At 42.1% G+C, this 21,386-nt stretch overlaps 1 protein-coding gene across 8 annotated transcripts in view; it reads left to right on the forward strand.

Annotated features, from left to right (window-relative positions):
• Positions 1–21,386, forward strand: part of QTMAN (queuosine-tRNA mannosyltransferase) — an 86,480-nt gene that overhangs the window by 26,116 nt on the left and 38,978 nt on the right. For 6 of the 8 annotated variants that reach the window (XM_085874406.1, XM_085874410.1, XM_085874411.1 and 3 more), the window contains 5 exons: positions 6,168–6,219; positions 13,020–13,157; positions 13,266–13,433; positions 17,704–17,877; positions 19,008–19,190. In XM_085874406.1, coding sequence (XP_085730532.1) covers positions 6,176–6,219; positions 13,020–13,157; positions 13,266–13,433; positions 17,704–17,877; positions 19,008–19,190 — 707 coding nt within the window. In that variant the 5' untranslated portion in view covers positions 6,168–6,175. The remainder of the gene's footprint in view (positions 1–6,167; positions 6,220–13,019; positions 13,158–13,265; positions 13,434–17,703; positions 17,878–19,007; positions 19,191–21,386) is intronic. The other 2 variants (XM_085874408.1, XM_085874409.1) reach the window with 2 other exon arrangements.

The raw sequence follows: 21,386 nt of genomic DNA on the forward strand, positions 1-21,386 counted from the left end.
CCGGACGCTGAACGGCTCAGTGACAGCAGCATCTGTGGCGCTGTTGTCCCGTGTAGAAGCATCCCGCATCTCGCCTCGTCCATTTCGGCTTCACATCTCACCTCGTCCATTTCGGCTTCACATCTCACTGCGTGTGGTGTTTCTCTGCGGTGCTGTGCTTTGTGTTTTACGTTAAAGTTTGAACTTTATTTCAATCCCTGCAATGCCACCCAATCGTCCTGCATCTTCTAAGGCTTCTAAGTCTTCTGAACCTGAATGCAAGCGCTCAAGGAAGACTCTAACCATCTTCGAAAAGGTGAAACTTCTCGACATGCCTAACGGAGAACGTACGCGGCTGTAGGGCGTCATTTTGGCCTCAATAAATCTACGGTACGTTATATTAAGAAGGACGAGAAGAATATAAGATCAACGGCAGCTGTTTCTTTCAATAAAACTGCCAAGAAGGTTGTAACATCACGTAATAAGGTGATGGTTAGGATGGAATCTGCATTGTCTCTCTGGATTAGTGATTGCAGAAAAAATAATATCTCGCTGGATAGCAACACAATCCGCACAAAGGCGAAGTCTCTGTATGATACGTACACTCAACTTGCTTAAGATCGCGGTGCCGACGAACATGTGGAAGATGAGATGGACATCGACGACGACGACGAAGTAGGTCCAAGTTCTCCCAAGAAAGCAACCCCATTCACTGCCAGCAAGGGTTGGTTTGACAAATTCCAGAGGCGCTATGGAATTCGAAGCGTTTCGTTGCATGGAGAAGCCGCTTCTGCCGATAAAGTTGCTGCCGACCATTACGTAAGCGAGACGTTCAAGAAACGTCCACAATCGCTACCTGTCTCATCAACATACAGAAGGCCATCCAAGACATGAAACCCGAGACAATTAATGCCAGCTGGAAAAGATTATGGCCAGAAGTGGCAAATGTCTACAAGGGATTCACGCCTGAAGAGATAAACCACTCAGCTGTGGATAAGGCCGTGAAGCTGGCAAAATTGCTGCAAGGAGAAGGCTTCGGAGATATGACCTCCGACGACATCAATGACCTGATCGATGATCACTCGCAACCATTGACGGTGGAAGATCTGACTGAGCTGAGGAAGTCTGCGAGCGAGGAAGAGGAAGAGGAACAAGATGAACCGGGGGCTGAAGAAGAGGAGGTTGGTCTAACACTCGATCGTCTTGCAACGATAGTCAGAAAGAGGAAGGAGCTCGAACAGGTCATTCAAGAGTGGGACCCACAGATGATGCGGTCATTGCAATTCAGCAATGGGCTTGATGGGTTAATATCCGTCTATAAAAACCTGCTAGCCCAGAAGAACAAGCAGAACCAGCAACTCCCCATAACTATGTTCCTCTGTAAAATAAAAAAAAGAGGTCACGTCTACGCCTATGCCTATGCCTTCAGCAGAAGTAAAAGCGGAACCAGAAGATGATGCACCACAACCATCACCTGACGAAGTGCCTGATGAAGAGGCACCTCCAGTAGAAGAGATTTAATGCTCCTCTTGGCTGTGCAGTACTACATTCATCTCATCATCGTCATCTTCATCGTCATCAAGCTTCCGGTTCCGGGTTTGGAGCGACGAGAGGTCTCCTTCGGGGATCTCTGCTGACGTTCTCAAAGTTAAGTTTCCGGTCGTTATCTGTCCCGTTTTAACTGTTTAATTTTCTCACCTACATGTTACTGTGTTCCAAGTTCGGTTTTGTTTCAAAAATCGTGCTATTTTGTGAGTATTTTTGTCGACATTCTTACCGGGTGTTTGAGGCCTAGGCCTTGGCCAAGGCTTGAGGCCTACCGGTTCCACTCGGTGTTCGATCGTTTTTTTACTTACGAAATCTAAAGATTTCGTAAGTTTATTGATGACTTCCGTTTGTTTGTTTGTAGGTACGATAACTCGAGAACGGAAGAGGCTAGCAATGTCAAATTACACCATGTGATTCAGGAGGGTGATGGCTAGTGCTGATTAGATTTTGGTCAAAATCGGTCAAAGGTCAAGGTCACAGTGAGGTCAAACATAATTCCGTAAATTCATGTGGAGAAATGGAGTATTTTTGCTTCGCTCGACGTTACGAGTTCGTTTTAACTTCGAATTAAATTTTGTCTTCGGTTTTTGCGATCGCTTAGGACGCTTAAAACTCGGTTGTAGAAACTCTGGTAAAAATCGGATGTTTTGGAGACGTTTTAAGAATGTATAAAAAATATTTCACTCGACGCGTCACGGCTCGTCACGTGATGCAGTGCGCTCGAGCAGACGCATCGTTGAGTGACGTTAAGGTTTTGCGTGGAGAAATGGAGTATTTTTGCTTCGCTCGACGTTACGAGTTCGTTTTAACTTCGATTTAAATTTTGTCTTCGGTTTTTGCGATCGCTTAGGACGCTTAAAACTCGGTTGTCGAAATTCTGGTAAAAATCGGATGTTTTGGAGACGTTTTAAGATTGTATAAAAAAAATATTTCACTCGACGCGTCACGGCTCGTCCCATGATGCAGTGCGCTCGAGCAGACGCGTCGTTGAGTTACGTTAAGATATAATTACGTGGAGAAATGGAGATTTTTGCTTCAGTCGACGTTATGATTTTTGATGGTTTGATACAGAATCATCGTAGAAACTTCTGGTTTGCGTCGCTACCTTATCTCGAGAGACAGCTTTTATTAGACAAGGTCAGAGGTCATGTTGACGATTTCGTAAGTACCAGTCTATGACTGCTTGTTTTTTTGTTTGTGATTTTTGTTTTTTCTCCCCATTACTTTCAATTTTCATCCTCCCCACTTTCCTAACATCCCCCATTCTCCCAACTAATGTCTTTCTTATCTCAAAAAAAAAAAAAAATACCCAGCGACAACACGCCAACATTCTCCCGATTCTGCTTCTTCTTCTTCTTCTTCCTCTTTTCTTCCTCGATTTTTTGTTTTCTACACTTCCATGACCTAATCTGTTGAAAACTCTCAAACATTAATAATAACAACAAAAACGATCTTATAATGCTTCATCTTCCTCTCTCACACATGTGGTACTCTTTACTGCATCATAATGCACTACTCTTCTGCTATTTTAACAGACCGCTCTCATTTCGATCTCTCCTTCATTCCTTGCCTAAAAAATCCAACTATTACAGCGTTTCTTCTCTCCATTCTCTGAATTCGCCTTCATTGCATCCATCAAGAATTGTGTTAAATCGCATCTCTGACCTAAAACTTTTAGAAACCACAGTTTGCTATGGATGTTCGCTTTCCATCAACCATTCTTTTCTTTCCAACTTCAGTGCCAACTCACCCCCTCACCCCTCACTCTCACTCTCAAAGCAACCATCCCACTCTTCTCCCTCCAAGCCTCCCTCTCACCTCTCTCAAAAATTCCCCCTCACCTTTCTCCCACCTTTCATCCCCCTCACTCATCCTTCTCAAAGTTGCCCCCCCTATCATCGACCAAGCTGCCTCCCTCCACTGCCATCTCACCTCCATCTCTTCCCTCCACCTCCTCAAATCCTCAACTGCCTTCTTCTCATGCCCCAGACGGCATCAGCCCACGTGTCCTCAAAGTCTGCTCTTGCTCACCCTCTCTCTGTTCTATTCACCCTCTCATTTGCCCAAGGTCATCTGCCATCTGCTTGGAAATCTGCTAACATCATTGCCCTGCATAAAAAAGGTGCAAAAACAGATCCCTGTAACTACAGACCAATCAGCATTCTCCCAATCATCAGCAAGGTTATGGAATCCATCATCGCTTCAGACGTGAAATCCTTCCTCTTCTCCAATGGCTTGATTTCCGATCATCAATTTGGTTTCAGACCAGGTCACTCTACCCTGGATATGCTGCTTCTGCTCTCCCATCAATGGATCGAGGTCCTCAATGCCAGACAGGAAATCCGAGCCGTATCCCTGGACATATCACGTGCTTTTGACACAGTCTGTCACCCTGCACTACTCACCAAACTCTCTTCCCATGGTATTCAAGGCCATCTCCACTCATGGCTCGCAGACTTCCGCTCCTGTCGCAGTCAACGTGTGGCCCTAAATGGAGTTCTTTCATCCCCTCTTCCTGTGCAGGCTGGAGTTCCTCAAGGTTGCGATCTGTGCCCTGTTCTTTTTCTGGTTTTCATCAATGATCTTTCTGACTCTCTGGAAAATCCTCTATTTCTATTTGCCGACGACTCCACCCTCTGCCGTACCATCTGTCATCCCTCAGACCGGCAAGCAGCAGCTTCTTCGCTCACTGCAGATCTGGATTAAATCACAAACTGGTCCAACACGTGGAACATATCTTTCAATCTAGACAAATCTCACACTCTCACTATGTCTCTTCGAAAGGACCGTTTAGAAAACCCCCCCACCCACTTTCTCAACAATACTCTAGAAGAAGTCTTTTCTTTCAAGCATCTGGGTCTCACTATCTGCCATGACCTTTCCTGGGAAAGTCACATTTCCAACCTCGCCTCAAAAGCCAGTCGCCGACTGGTAATCCTCCGTCGTGCAAAGTCCTTCCTCGGCCCTCTTGAGCTCCTGACCACTTACAAAGCTTTTGTCCATAGCCTGATGGAGTACTGCTCTCCCCTCTGGGCTGGTGCTCCTGCCTCCCACCTTTCTCGGCTTCACGCTGTCGAAACCAGGGCATTTAGGATCATCGGCATCTCCCGCAATGAAGCTGAGTCTTTGGGCCTCTCACTCAATCACCGCAGGTTGGTCGGTGGTCTTTCTGTCTTCTACCGACTCCTCTCCAGCCTTGCCACCCCCCTGCTCTCTCTGCGATTTGTTCCCACCACATTTCCACAGGGCGCTCAAGGTCCGCCAACAACCCCCTTCTGGTAAAACTACCAAAATCACGAATCACTGCTCATCTTCACTCTTTCATTCCTCTTTTTTTTCCTGCCTTTGGAATAAACTTCCTCACTCTATTCTTTCCCATTCTTCCCTCCAGGCTTTCAAAACAGCTGTTCACCACCACCTCTTATCATCCCCTATCCAAATCCTCGATCTTTTCTACCCCCGATAATCCACCCAAGCCCACTTCCTTCAATTCCCCTGCTTTCCTTCCTGAAAGTCCCTGTAATGTTCATCTTCTCTTCGCCATGTTCCCCGTTCCATCCTCATCCATCTCCCTTCCACAGTTCACCTAATGTCTGTTCCACACTGTTTTGTCCTTTCCACTCCTGCCCCTCTTGATTCATGCCCCCTTGGTGTGAGTTGTGTGCTAGCTCTCATACGAGCCTCGACAAGGTATACAAAAAAAAAAAAAATCAGTACTGCACAGCTATCATCATCATCGTCATATCTTCATAGGTCAGTACCCATAATACGTTTTTTTATATTTTATAGTACAATATAGTATTTTAAAAATTATTTTTGATCTTCGGCTTTGCAGCCCCATGAAGTCGCATTTGTAATGAATTTTTTTTATTTTTTTAAAAATAACTGATTAAATGTGTGTGGGGAAGGTTAATAAGAGTGTGTGGATGCTGTATAATGGTTTAAAATACGTTTAAAATGTGTTTAAATATATTTAATTAATTGAATAAATTGTTGGTTTCTACTTTGCGGATTTTCACTTATCGCAGGTGGGTCTGGAACGCATTAACCGCGATAGGTGAGGGAGCACTGTATATATATGTATATGTATGTATATATATATATATATATATATATATATATATATATATATATATATATATATATATATATATATATATATATCTCTATTATAATACCAAGCTTCCACACTAAAAGCTCGGCTCACCATCACACGATCCCTATGAAGCTGCTGTGGTACTTAGCGGACATGCCGACAATGTTTGGGAAGTCTTGGCGTTCCATAGTACCACTTGCATTTTGCACAATGCATATTTTTGTCATAACCTGTGTACCGTCTGTTGTCTGCTACCAGCTATGCTGTACTGCTATCCCGTGCATATGCATGGGTATCGATCGTGTATGTATATATATATATATATATATATATATATAATATTGGAGGAGCTTCACTGTGTCGACATTAGCAGAAGGCCAGAATGCAACTGAGAGAGGAGGTTAAAGAATACTAATGTGTGTCCACAGTTGGACTTATGCGGCAGTAATATAGCGCCTCAGTATGTGAAAGGGGTCACATGGACAAATACCACAATAAGGCACTGCACTCTTAAATTTTCTGTCTTGTTGTTTCTGTTTTATAGGTGGTGCAATGAGCATATTGCTCATCGAGCCTTTTTGTGGTGGATCACACAGGTATGCCATCAGTTCTGAGCATGAGCAATAGGCATAGACCCCAGATTTAATTAATCTAGCTTGTTTATTCAATGTTGAAGTTTTCAGTTTTCCATTCTGCCATGCACTGACTAAAATTTTACAAAATGTATGCAACCACAATACATTCTCATGCCCAACTCACCATTGCTGTCAGCTCCATACCACCAACAATTTAGTTTTCTCTATTTCTGCCATTATTCTGTCTGAAGCTTGGTGTACTTCTTCGGCTGCATTTGCATGAGTCGAAGTATGATGACATCATAATACAACATGTGACATGAATGACTGTTTTCACTCATGTGACTTTTTGTCATGATAAGATGCACAACTTCATTAAAAATAACATGAATATTGACGATTGCCATTCATACATCTTAGTCCGGGAGCCAACCTGTGTACGAGGCTGTTTTAGGGTTGGACCTTACAGCCTCTGCTATAAAATTTTACACCCCCAGGATGTTTAGATATATGTTTGCAGTTCATGAAAACCAATGTTGGCAATTCATAAGCTCTTGCGAAAAATTTTGGCGGACGTTTTTGTTTGAGGAAGATTTGAAAAATTTGATAAAACAGCAATTGTCAATAAAATTTCTAAAAAAATTAAAAAATCACATTCATGAAAAATAAATGTGAACTAAATGTAAGAATTCAATCAGTGCATTGTAAAATGACAAAAAAAAATTGCCTTTGTGGAAGTAAACCTCGTAAAAGTACATAATTTTGTGAAAAATGCCTTAAAAATAACGTTTTTTGAAGATGGCCTTTAGAACTTTTCTTATCATAGGCAGATGCTGCATTAGAATACTAATTTCTCTTAATGTGATATGAACATGGTATCCATGGCTAATTAAAACAGCAAATTTGAGTGAGTTCTATCAATTTTTAAAGAGAAAATTAACATTTTTGTCAACCAAAGTTACCCCTACCCCCAAAATCCTCTTACTCTATTGAACACAGTTCAGTTAAGGTTTGCTGGATCCAGGTTGGGTACTTCACAGTTCACTCTTCCAAAGGAAAATTCAATGGTGTTTGGAGTGACATGGCCCTGGAGCAGACATACAACAATGAAGGGAAGACATCTCTGTTCAAACGCATATCTCAGGCACCAGCTGCTCGAGATAAATATGTGAAGACAGCACCATTTCTCACAGCTGTATCAGAGAACATAAAGTCTATGGCTAATCTAGGCCAACAGGAATCTACTCATCATGGAGAAACACATAAGCAGGCAACAGAAGAACATATGCATGTTGAGGAGATCAAGAAAGTGATATGCCAGCAGATGATAAACCCATTCCAGTGTAACAACCAAGTGGATCTGCTCAATAGAGCAACTGGTGAGAAGGATGCTTCAAAAGACTTGGTCCATGCTCAAGCTAAGGGCATGGAAGCCATTATGAAAGCAGAAGAGGTGGTCTCTATTAAGATTGAACCACTGAAGCTGGTAACTTTCTCCTCACAGAAGAAATCAAAACCATCAAGGAAACAGAGTTTAATCAGGATCTATCAAGATGAGACTGCAACTACACGTGTGCTGTGTTTCTATCGAGATGCCGACCCAGTCACAAGACAGATTGCATTTTCCCATGAGTGGACAGACTATCCATCATCCCTGTTTGAGGTTGATCCACGCTTAGCACAGGGGGTTGTAATGCGCAAAGGCAACGAGTCTGATTTCGTGGCAGTGCTAATTGCTGAAGCTGAGCAGGATGTTGTTTTACAGCTGCCATCATTACCACAGAGTGACCTATACACAGTTTATCTGGTAGACACAATGGCATTTGTAAATAAATACCAAAAAATGGGTGCAAAAACATTTGGTGAACTTCCCCAGCTGTATCTTCGCAAGCTCCTTCAGTTCAAACCTGAAATGTGCAACTGTGTCAACATCATTGGTGATCAGGATGATTTTGATGATAGCCATACTTTGAAGGGTCATGAGCAGCAGAGGAGAAACCAGACAGACCAGGCAAGACAATTCTCACCATCCAAGAGTCTAGAAATTCCGGACTGGAATTTACTCATGAAGAATCCAAGAAATAAAGGAAATCTTCAGAACTTCATTGGCACTTCCCTTTGTGAGAGTCCTGAAGCTATTCCGGATGGAGTGACCATCATTCTTGGTGGTATGATGGAAAACAAAGGTCACACTCTTTCCATCACATCAGCATCAAGTTCAGTTCTGGACTTACCTTGTGAAGAACATGAAGAGGCAGACACAAGGATTATTGCTCATCTTGCATATTGTGTGGAATATCCTGATCACCATTGAGCTGTTGTGCATGCAACAGATACAGACATAATTATGCTGTGTATATATCACTTCTGCTGCTTGAACACATTGCAAGAACTCTGGATACAACGGCAGAATCAATACCTACCTATTCATGAGCTGGTAGAAGTGTTGAGCAAGAAGTACCAGAAAATCCTCTTGATGTCGCAGCCACACTTCTGTGCACATATGTGTTGTGTGGATGTGACACAGTGAGCTACTCATTCAGAAGGGGAAAAGAAGAGGTCAGGTCAGGTATGGGAGCATGTGCCAGAACAGCGCGTCGCTGCGTCCACTTTCCGCCGGTACTCCAGGGGCCTCCGTCTGGCCATCCCCCAGGCAGATGCCAGGCCCATCCCCATCTCCTTGAGATGATGGTCAACCTGCTGCAACCATGAGGCACGTGGTCGGCCCACTGGCCTCCTCCACTCATGAGACTCCCTCGCTGAGAGAATCTGGTGAGCAGGATCAGCGTCAGGAAAACGAGCCACATGTCCATACAGCCGCAGCTGACGCTCACGGACTATGCAGGTAACAAATCTCATCCGAGTCTCTCTCAGCAACCGCTCGTTGGACACAAAATCCGACCAGCGATAGCCAAGGATTCTTCGAAGAGACCTGGTACCAAAGGAATTAAGTCTCCATCTCAGATCCTTGGTCAAAGTCCAAGTCTCGCACCCATAGAGCAAGACTGGAAGTACCAAGGACCTGAAGACTCGGACTTTCGTCCTCCCGCACAGGTACCGGCAGCGCCACGCCCCATGATCCAGTAAATCCATGACTCCCCAGGCCCGACCCAGACGTCTATTGACCTCCGGCTCACAACCTGCGGAGACATGAATATCACTGCCAAGGTAAGTGAATCTATCCACGACCTCAACATCCTCACCACAAACAGACACAGACAGGACAGCAGCATCCAAGATGTCACCGAAAGCCTGGATCTTAGTTTTGACCCAAGAAATCCGTAATCCCAACGGCTCCGACTCCTCATTCAGCACCTCGAGGGCCCCCAAGAGGATGTCTAAAGTCTCCGCAAAGATGACTGCATCATCTGCAAAATCAAGGTCCGAGATCTTGACATTGCCAAACGATGCACCGCAACTTTATCTCTCCGACATCCTCCCTAAAATCCAGTCCATACAAGTGCTGAAAAGTGTGGGGGCAAGTACACATCCCTGACGAACTCCAGTAACAACTGGAAATAAGTCAGAGATGGTACCACCACACTCCACAGCACTCTCAGTACCAGAGTAGAGTTCAGACATCAGATCGATCAGTTTCGGTGGCACCCCACGAAGACCAAGAATTCTCCAGAGGACATCCCGATTCACTGAATCGAACGCTTTACAGAGATCAACATAGGCTGCAAGCAGCCCCTGCCGAAACTCTCGTCTGCGTTCGGTGAGGACACGAAGTGCAAGGATACGGTCAATCGTTGACCTCTTTGGTGTAAAGCCTGACTGTTCTGGACGCTGGTGCTCAAGCAGATGGTGGCGAACCCTATCAAGAATTATCCGAGCAAAGACCTTGCCCGGCACTGAGAGCAGCGTCACCCCTCGGTAGTTGTTGCAGTCTTGGCGATCACCCTTCCCTTTCCAGAGAGGGACAACAAGGCCCCTCTTCCAGTCAGTTGGGATGATGCCTGTGTTCCTGTGAAAAGAAGAGCGGCACAGGTTTCTCTGGGACTGATAGGAAACCTTCCCCACCTTGTTGATTTTGGAAGAGATAGTGAAATGGCAGCAACAGAATGTGTCATTGATGAGGCCAGAGTATACTGGACTGCTCTGCATGGCCAAAAAGGGTTCAGCTGTTTGGATACCCTCAGGCAGCATATGTTTGTCTCTTCAAAATTAGACCTTAGGTCACTGCCAGCAACAGAAGATGCGTTTTACTTCCTTGTTTTAAGAGCATTGTATCAATTGCTTCTGTATAGACGTGCACATCTCAGTGACTGAGCACTTCCCCCAGCCACAACATTTGGCAGAACCCTTATCAATGGAAAACTGGTCCCAATTCTCATGTCTGAGCCAGCCAAGCCAAACATAGACAAAACTGTGTCTTGCATGTGCAAATTATCCAAATGTCTGAAACGATGTTCATGCAAAAAGGCTGCTGTGCCTTGCTGAGTGACATGCATATGCCTTGGTCAGAGAGGTTCATGTGGTGGAGTTGTTTCAGAGAGTGACTCTTCCTCTGAAGAGGATGTTTCATGTCACAATATTGTGTTAATCCATTTCTAATTTTATCTTCCTTAAAACCATGGCATGTAAAAGTATGTTCTTGTTCCTGACCCCATTGATAGTCAAGCATTTCTGAGTTGCATAAATCTTTTGTTGTTTGACATATAACCTTGTCAATTGTAGGTAGGTTAAATCTACACCAATTGTGATATAGGCAATGAACTCCTCTTTAATATGAGGGGTCATTTGTGTATATAGGTTTAGTGGTTATGATTTTAGGACAATATGAATTACCCATACCCCCATCCTACATCTTCGCTTTTGCCAACATTTTGTCATCAGAGGGGGCTCGCAAAAGTGTTGACTGTGTTGTTGCGCAAGAGTTTCACCATTGCCAACATTGGTTTTCATATACTCAAAGGGTGTCTCTTTATGAAAATCAACACAAAAATTTTATAGCAGACCGGGCAATTTTTTTTTAATTTTGATCGGTTGGCTCCCGGACTATCTGCTACCCCCTTCTTCCATCTTTTGGTTTATTCCATGTGTGATGTAATATCCAAATGTACCTGAAACCCTGCTACTGTGTCAGGCAATGTCAAGATCAGGTAGAAGCACTCGGTTCAATGTGGTTGCTACTTGAAGGTGTGAAACAGATGGGGTGAGTTAGTTAGAAACAGATGGGGTGAGATAGTAAGTTGTTGGCTGATTGATGGTGAAGTAAACTTCCATTGCGCAACTGTATGCTTGAAGAAGATGCTCCCAAACCAACATAATTCTCCACCATACATGCCTTTTAGATGATGCTTTAAACTGAAAAGCAGTTTGTGGTAGAATAACCAAATGGTAATGAACTGATCAGCCAACATCAAGATGTTGATAAACAAAATAAAAATTTCTTTCTTCACCAATATATATATATATATATATATATATATATATATATATATATATATATATATATATATATATATATATATCCTAGAATCACCCGCTCCCTACAGGAGCTACCCGGGGGGGGGGGGGGTGAGAGGGGGAGGGTTCACGTTATCATCTTTATGATATCACGTTATTATCGTTATTAATACCATAGCTCAGAGTACCCACCCTACGGGCGATCTTGTACCAAGCGTGCAATAAGTTCTTCCCACAAATCCCTTTATTTGGGTGGTGTATAGGCAACAGACTACTGGCACGATCACTCTTGAAAATAAAATTTAGCTCAGTGACATATGTGAAGAGAAAACATGCATACTGCTTATATGCATATATAATACATTGTGGTTATGTAGCTCAGATAATTCCAAGTGCACCCACCCTCCTCTTATATGAAGGGAATGCCAAGATTGGCAAAAAAAACATTTTTTTCAAAACTTCATGGAATCAAATGAAACTTGCACATGCACAACTTCAGGGTGCCTTCATTAATCCCTGAAAGTTTCAGCTTCCTTGGTCAAAATCCTCTCGAAGGAGTAGATCATACATACCATACATACATACATACATACATACATACATACATACATACATACATACATACATACATACATACATACACTTGCTCCATTATATATAGATTCAACTATTCTTTTATGATTTTTTTTAAAAAATAATAATTTGAATACACAAAGGAAGATAGCACTCAAAGCAACATGTACCTTATACATTACCCAAATTTGTGGCGGAAAGAGTATAATTCAGCAAATTTTCACCCTCATGTGAATGGTGTAATATCTCGCTAACTACAATATAACAAGAGTGAGAATTGCTTTGCAATACATGTCCCCTACCGATATAATATTTTTTCTTTTTAAAAAGGGCATAATGCTGAAAAATGGATGAAATACCCTGAAACCCAAAGTTGTTCTGTAACTTGTGATAATAAAGTCATGCACCAAGTTCCAGTTGAATATGTTAAAGGGTATGGGAAAAAATTCTGAAAAAAACCACAGGTGGGATGGATCGATGGACAGATGAACGAAGAACAAACGATAGTCCCCTCTGGTGAAACTGGTAGGGGACTAGTAACCGATAAACTTGTTCTTGCAGTATGAATTGAAATCAGTTCCTCGCTTTTGATAAATGAAGCTGAGTGAAACGATCATTCTCCAGCAGGGGGTTGAAAACAAAATCCAAAACAACATTGTGAATGAGTATCACACAAACATCACGTTTATAGACATGCCAACATCTTACCCCCAGGGGCAACTTATCGTGATTGATGATGTATAGTACTGCATATATCGACGTTGCTTTGAGCTCCTAACATGTTGGTTGCTGTTTTGTTTTACTTATGCTCTGGGCCTGCATTTGATCTATTTTAGGCAGCTGGTGGATCTGCTTGTGTCCGAGTTCGGAAATAATTGTGTGCTGCACTCATTGCCGGCTAAGAAGTGGCACTGGCGTGCCCGCACCTCTGCCTTGTGTTTTTCCCAGAGCATCCCTAAAAGCGAGCACTACCGGTACAAAGAAGCATGTTATTTTGGTTGTATACACATGTCAAAAATATGTTTTGTATTGTGCTTCTCCTCTTCGTCAATGCCTGGCTGTATCTTTTGACCCTGGTGCAGTGTGTTGTTCACCAGCTCCGTTCTCAACCTGGCTGAACTCTTGGCCTTGCGTCCAGATTTAGCTGCTCTTCACAAGGTCCTTTATTTCCATGAGAATCAGCTAGTCTATCCAGTTCGGCATGCTCATGAGCGTGACTTCCAGTATGGATACAACCAGGTCCTTTCGTGGTATGTTCATGCATTATATTGCTGTACAATGATTATAATTTTATGTACAGCTTTTTTTTTGTAAAAGGAACACATATGGTCCATCTTCGTATTATTTCCACAAAAATGGCAGCGTTTTGTACTACCCCACTCATCATCCCCATCCTCCTTTGATATGCCCCTCTCCTTACTTCCTTCTTTTCCTTCTTTCCATCCTCCTTCCACAATCCCTCATTATCCTTTATTTCTCCCTTGTCCTCACCCCTTTTCTTCCTTTTATAACTTTTTTTTTTCCCAAATTATCTCTCCCATCCTGCTCTCTTCATTAGTAATCTTTAAAAAGCTTCTAACTATATAACTGGTTACTATTTTTTTTTCCAATTTGAAAGTTTATTTGGGTATTTGCATCAGGATACTTGCCCCCAAAGTTGTTCAGAATGATGTATGCCATATACTCTTTGTGGGTATTTGCGTATTTCGTATTTGCACATGCAAGAACACGTGTAATATAAAATGTGTATTTGCATGCTTAAGAACATGCTTGGTATTTAGCCTTGGGTTTGAGTCAAAACCAAATTGGAATCTCACATTATGCTATAATAACCAAACAGAAGACCAAATACTGCATTGGAGTCATCAGAAAGAACCCGAATAAATACAGAGCAAAGATGGAATCATTAAGAGGAACCTGGAAAGGAATTGGGTTTCAGCTGCAACTCCTCTACCCTCAAACGCAGTCTCATTGGGTGAATACAAGTAGAACTAGAGGGGGAGCACTCGGTAGAGTGCAAAACCTGCGCCGCCAATGCTGCTGGGTTACTTAAGTGAACCTGATATCCTATTCATTGTAGGTCAAAACGGATCAGACTCTACTGAACCACGATTGAATAAACTAAACACAATCGACACGCATGGAGAAATGCCCAAAAAATAAAATTGAAATTTTTTTTGAAAAAAAAGGTGCAAAATTTGTTTTTTTTTCTCTAACAATTTTTTGGGGGGTTGGAAATCACTTAAAACATGTAGAAATGCAAAAAAATTCAAATATTTTTCAAATAAAATCGAAATTTTTTTGAAAAAAAGTTGCAAATTTTTTTTTTCTCTAACAATTTTTTTTGGGTTGGAAATCACTTAAAACATGTAGGAATGCAAAAACAAAAAATTCAAATATTTTTTTCAAAATGGCCACCATACCGGCAATATTGGACTTTGGACCAAGTCCAAAATCTAATGGCATGATCCTTGGACCATAACTAATCCCCCACCAAGTTTCGTCGAAATCTGTCCAGGAGTTTTTCCGTAATACTGTTCAAAAACAAACAAACAAACAAGCAGTCATAGACTGGTACTTTCGAAATCGTCAACTTGACCTCTGACCTTGTCTAATAAAAGCTGTCTCTGGAGAAGGTAGCGACGCAAACCAGACGTTTCTACGATGATTCTGTACCAAACCATCAAAAATTGTAATGTCGATCGAGCAAAAATCTCCATTTCTCCTCGCAATTATTTAATATTATTTTATCAAAGTCAAAAAACCGTAATATTCGGCCATCCACCAACAATCTTTACATAATCCGACGGCTTAGCGAGTCAGGCATGCGACGATAACCTTAATTGGGATAAAAAATGACTGTTAAACACCATCTTTATCGAAAATACAGTCAGCGCGCACACGTAAAAACCTTTACGTAACTCAACGACACGTCTGCTCGAGCGCGCTGCACCACGTGACGAGCCGTGACGCGGCGAGTGAAATATTTTTTATACAATCTTAAAACGTCTCCAAAACATCCGATTTTTACCAGAATTTCGACAACCGAGTGTTAAGCGTCCTAAGCGATCGCAAAAACTGAAGACAAAATTAAAATCGAAGTTAAAACGAACTCGTAACGTCGACCGAAGCAAAAATACTCCATTTCTCCACATGAATTTACGGAATTATGTTTGACCTCACTGTGACCTTGACCTTTGACCGATTTTGACCAAGATCGAATCGGCGCGAGCCATCACCCTTCTGAATAACGTGGTGTAATTTGACATTGGTAGTTTCTTCCGTTCTCGAGTTATCGTGCCTACAAACAAACGCACACACAAACAAACAAACACACAAACAGAGGACGGAAGTCATCAATATACTTACGAAATCTTTAGATTTCGTAAATAACAAACAAACAGACAGGGGTGAAAACAGTAACCTCCGTCCATCTTCGATGGTGGAGGTTACCTAGAAAGAGCAATCAGAGATTGCAGACCCTCGCCAGGACTTGTTTTGTGTGGTGTTTGTGTATTGCATAATAATAGACAAAATTAATACATTCCAACACATAATTAATATGTCTCAATACGTAATTAGTAGACAAAGTCGCACTCCAATTGTATGTATTTGATAGACATACTTACGTAATAGATGTACACACATTTCAATTGTACATAATTAATTGACGTACTTGGTTTGCATTGTCGCATAATTGATGGTGTACTCAGGTTCCAATGGAATGTAATTAATAGATGTACTCACATTTCAACAATACGTAATTAATAGATGTACTATTGCACCCTTATGTATTATTATCATCTACATAATAATAGCTGGGTGTGCTTACACATTGTGTAAGCATATGAACCGTGTTTCCCTATTGTCTCAGGTCACTCATCTGCATTTGATTTATAATTAATTCATTTATTTTCTTTGTGTTTTTTAAAAATTTATTTATATTTTCATTTACGGATGCTTTCCGATGGTTGTGATTTTTTTTTCCTGGTGTATCGGCATCGATGTCCCTCAGCACACAAAATTACTATACTTCCCTATTGTCTCGGGCCACTCACCTGCATTTTTTTTCATTTATTTATATTTTCATTTGTGGTTTTGTCTGACAATTCTGTGATTTCTTTTTTTTTTTTTCTTGTGTGCTGGCTTCGATGTCCATTGGCACGCAAAATTTCAGCTTTCCACTGACTTTAATGTCAGTCAGTCAGTGAGTCAGTGGTTAGAAAGAACTTTGTATATTAGATGCTTGTTTGTCTGTCCGTCCTTCTGTCTTATCTGTGTGTAACATTCTGTTCCACCCATTGGTTGGACAGTTTACCTGACTCCACCAACACGTTCGACCTGATTAAAAATCATATGGCTGCCATGTTGGTACTTACTGTTATGTGAAGCCAAAGACATCAGTCTTTGGAGCTGTTATATTCACAATTGCCATGCCCTCCTTATAAGTTCTCCCTTCAGTGTAAAATGATCAGAGTGACGGTTGAAAGGATGCCCATATATGTCACGGGCCTTGTGAAGATAGGACTCGGTGATCGAGGCAGCGGTCTATTGCCTTGTACACCGTCCAAATAACTATGTGGCATTCTCTCAAGGAGGGCTTAACCCATACCATTATATCGGTCTTGTTGGAGGTGATTATTTACTTTTAACGATGTGTAGATGTGTATTAAATCTCTTCTACTGGAGGCGCCTCTTCATCAGGCGCTTCGTCAGGTGATGGTTGTGGTGCATAGTCTTCTGGTTCCACTTTTACTTCTGCTGAAGGCATCGGCGTAGGCGAAGGCGTAGACGTGACCTCTTTTTTTGATTTCACGAGGAACATAGTTATGGGGAGTTGCTGGTTCTGTTGCTTCTTCTGGTGAAAGGTGAAAAATTTGAAAGGGGGTGTCGACTTTCTATTGTGTGTGTGTGTGTGTGTGTGTGTGTGCGAGTGTGTGTGTGTGTGTGTGTGTGTGTGTGTGTGTGTGTGTGTGTGTGTGTGTGTGTGTGTGTGTGTGTGTGTGTGTGTGTGTGTGTGTTATTTATATGTATGTGTATATATATATATATATATTTCTTTTTTTTGATGTACCATACTCTTTATATTGTGTTGGTGCTGCCGAAGCTGTTTTTTGCCAAGAGTTACACTGGGCGGTTTGCCATTGCCTTCCCAGATGAACATGTATATTTTCACTGGAATGCAATTGTACAATTTTCCAGCACACCCTTGAAAAGTTGAAAGCCTCTTCGGTCGATGCAACTTAAACGCTGCCATTGCAATTAATTCATACACCTAAATCACAGCCTGCAATAACCCAGGAGATTAACCTCGATGTTAACCCCAGCAGTTTGACTGTGGTTAACCTAAGCCCTATATGCGTTGCATTTTCTGCCTGATTTGTTTCCAGATTTGTTTTCTGGTTACCACCAAGCGTGCACAGTTCAACCCAGCCCGTCTCATTTTTCTGAGTGCGCTGATGCCCTGTTTTGCTTCCACCCCCTTCTATCCCCTCCTGACCCCTCATTGGACTGTGAAAGCCTTGTTGCCGACGTGATTGCCTTCAACTCGCACTACAACATGGAGTCTTTTCTCTCATCTATCTACTCATTCATGAAGCAAATTCCTGACTTCATTCCAAAAGACCTGTCTGAAGCTGTCCGGCCCAAATGCCATGTTCTACACTTTCCTATAGTTTTCCCTGTTCTTTCCAGGTATGAATTTCCACAATTTTTGCTTTCCTTATCAATGTATTTATTTTGTGACGATATCTTGTTCAGTCTGTTACCATGCGGTGGAGAGAGTGGAGTCACAGTGGGGATGGAGTGATGGGGGAGGGGGTGTACCATCATAACATCAGACCTGTTAGGTAGTTGTTTTTTGTTTTAATGCCATTTACTGTAGCATGCTGACGTTTGAAGGTATTGGAAGCACCTGTGTTGTTGAAGCCATGAATCAAATTTGATTTGATATCTAAGAAATCACCATTTGATTTGCTAACTGCAATCAGCACCATCTCAGATCATTGCCCATCCAAAACCATGATCTTTTTTTACCACCGTTAACCCACCTCCAAGCCCACCTCTTTCCAAATTTTTATTTTTTTCTCTCCTGACAGCTTGCTTCTGTATCCATCTTGTCCACCGCATGTGTCTTCTCCAACCCCTCATTCTTCTCCACATCCATTATTTCTCCAAGTCTCCCTCTATTTTGACTCTCAAACTTGCTGTTTGTTTGTTTCCCCCTCTCTTTCTACTGTTCCTTTTGTTCTGTCACATCCTGATCCGTTCTCTGTTCTTGCTCCTCCTTCGGCTTCTGTTCTTCCTTCTTCGTTTCTTCGGCCTTGACTTTGTATATAAAAAAAGAGAGTTTCATTATAATGTGTAGTTGGTTGTCCAATCCTGCTGGCGTTGTCATGAGCTTGCTTGTGGAAACTTGAGCAAGCCAGGTTTTGTAAGCAGCAGTTCGTTGTCATGTTAAAGTTGAGTCTGTGGTTTATACAACAAGTATAATGACTATATCATAAATAATTCCAATGATAAATACAGTACTATTATTCAGTGGTTTTAGCAATCGCTTAATTGGCATGGCACTATTTTAACCTGCCTCCCTCCACCTCTCCCCTATTTTGTGATTGGAATCCAACTGGGGAGCTCTTGTGAAATGTCAATTGGTGGGGGGGGGGGGGCAGTAAGTCCTCATGAGCAATGCGTGCAAAAATGTTGTTGTCGATTGGACTTCTAGTAGGTGACAAAACTATAAAATGGATTGATATCAGGAGTACAAGAATGTTGTTTTAGTAGTTGTATATGAATGTCGTTTTTGTTCGTTCTTTATTGTTTAGTTTTCTGCCGGATGTTCTGCACATGCAAGCAAACACAAAGGATGACGAAGATATTTTGGCCCAGGAACAAGAACCAGAAGGTGATTTGATGGTCTCGAAGGATTTGAGAAGCTGCTGTTTGAGACCAGCTGAGCCGATTGGTTCATCCCAGGATGCTTTGCATATTGTTTGGCCTCATCGTTGGTAAGGAATGGTTCCTCAAGGCAATGGGTGATTATATTGGGATTACAACTCCATTGCTTGTTTATCGTTCTCAGGAAAAATATAATCCAGCTCCCTTTTGTTTGAAAAGTAGAGGATAACTGCATCCTGATCTGTGGGTTTGCAGAAATCAACATTCAGCAAGAACAACTTGTAGTTAAGAGAGTGCATAATTGAGGATAAAATAGACAGGGCATTTTTAGCATTACCTGGACATAGGCTCAGGTTTGTCCTTTCGACCACTGAGTGGTCTTCCAGGACTAGGCAGGCGATGTGGCCAAGTATTATAATTATATGCCCCCAGGAGAGAAAAGGGGGATGGAGGGGTCTTGTATGACATGTCTCGCCACCCGTTCACGGGTGTGTGACCCCTCCCCTCTCCTCTAAACATTCCCTTATTCCTCCCCCCCCTACTTTGTCCTCTCTCCAGAGGGTATTTAAGTCGTAGCATATGTTGCCTGCATAGTTCTGAATAATGAAGAACACTGACTTGATGGTCGGAATGTTAGACCTGAGCCTTACCCCAAATTGATTAGCAGACTTCTCGGTGCCTTAACTTCCTCGACTTTTTCATCACTATCTATATTGTTCAAGTTTTTTCCTGAACTATCTTGGCTCTCTTATATTTTGTTGTTCTTTTCACCTACATTATCCCACCAAAAGTCATGGGATGCTCATTTCCAGTTTTGCGAATGCTTGCACATGCTTCTGACTACTAGAATGGTTTTTATTATTGACAGGTGCAACATAAATAAGGGCGAATGGTCTTAATCCTCAGTTTCAGAAAATCGCTTTACAGGGAAGATTACAGGCAAACCACAATGCAAATGATGAAGATGTGAATTTCACTTGAGCTTGATTTTTAATGTTGAGACTCACATTTGCTTCTGTCTTTCCTCATCCTACCAATTCCAGAACTCTTTGTACCTCTTTGTCAAGGGGTTGGGGTGGGGGGAAGATCAATGAACCAATACTATAGCAGACATGATATGAGGACCCTACATGTGTCAGTTTAAATGTGTGCCATTGTCAGCATAATGGAGAAGAGGTAAAAGAAAATTGAAGAAATGAGATATGAAAGATGGTGAGTCGCTTAATATTTGGTCTTTGAATGTCAAGAACACTCGTTGTTTTGCATCAAAATATTTGAGTGAGTCTGAGGTCCCATTTGACGACCATTACCTGCACTGTGTTGATGATGCACAGGAATTAATTGGTTGTTGGAAGAGAGAGGGAATGTGAAGGTTCGCGAAGCAGGAAGAAGAGATAAATGAGAAATACTAAAATGAAAGCTGAGATGCTGTTTTCGTTGGCACTATGATGTCACACACAGAAGCATGGCTATTCGCAATATCACTCGGTGCAGTAAGTGGCCGAATGTATCGTTATGATGGTGTCTGCCTTCAATCATTGATCCACGCACATCTTGAGCACACGTCCCGGCCGTTATGTTTAATAGACCATGGCGTTACGGTTGCTGAGTTTGGTGAATAAGAACTATTTTCTGCCGTTTATGTGACTTGAACCGGCTCAGTTACCAGCTTTGACATGTTTGGCTTTCTGTTCTTCAGTAAATCACAAATTGAGATTGTTGAGCACATGGTTTTTTTCATCCTTAAGAACGCATCCAAATTTGACCAATGCTGGTCCCATTGGTTCAGAAAAAACAATGGGGGGAAATCTCTGCAACTCATTCTTATCACCATGAAGGTCACCAAGGAAAATATCAACTGAGAGGTGCAGCAAGATGTGCAGTATTTCCTCCAACTGGTGGATTTCTACTCTTTTGTTTTGCCTCGAATATGTCCTTTTAGCTGAATATACAAGGTCTTTTTTTGTTGATGGCATGACAATATCAACTGGGGCTGCAAAGGATTAGTATCATGTCCACGACCACGAGTACTTTTTTCAATCCAAAGTTGAGGCTTGTAGAGGACCTGAGGGTGGTGGGGTGGCACGGGGCACGTGTCTTTTTGTATACAGTCGATGCTCATGGAAGAGCTTGTTCACTGAATGGATCAGGACATAACAGGACAAAAGAAACAGTAGAGGGGGCCCCATCAGTGAAGTTGAAAGATTATAGGGAGACATGGACAAACATTGAGTGTGGAGGGGAATGGGGGGGGGGGGCAGGAAAACGTGGACAGGATGGCTACAGAAGGAAACTCTCAGGAAAGA

This window comes from Eptatretus burgeri, chromosome 3, assembly GCF_056783735.1.
Source record: "Eptatretus burgeri isolate ZD-2024b chromosome 3, Ebu_testis_v1, whole genome shotgun sequence".
In the NCBI taxonomy this organism is placed as follows: domain Eukaryota; kingdom Metazoa; phylum Chordata; class Myxini; order Myxiniformes; family Myxinidae; genus Eptatretus; species Eptatretus burgeri.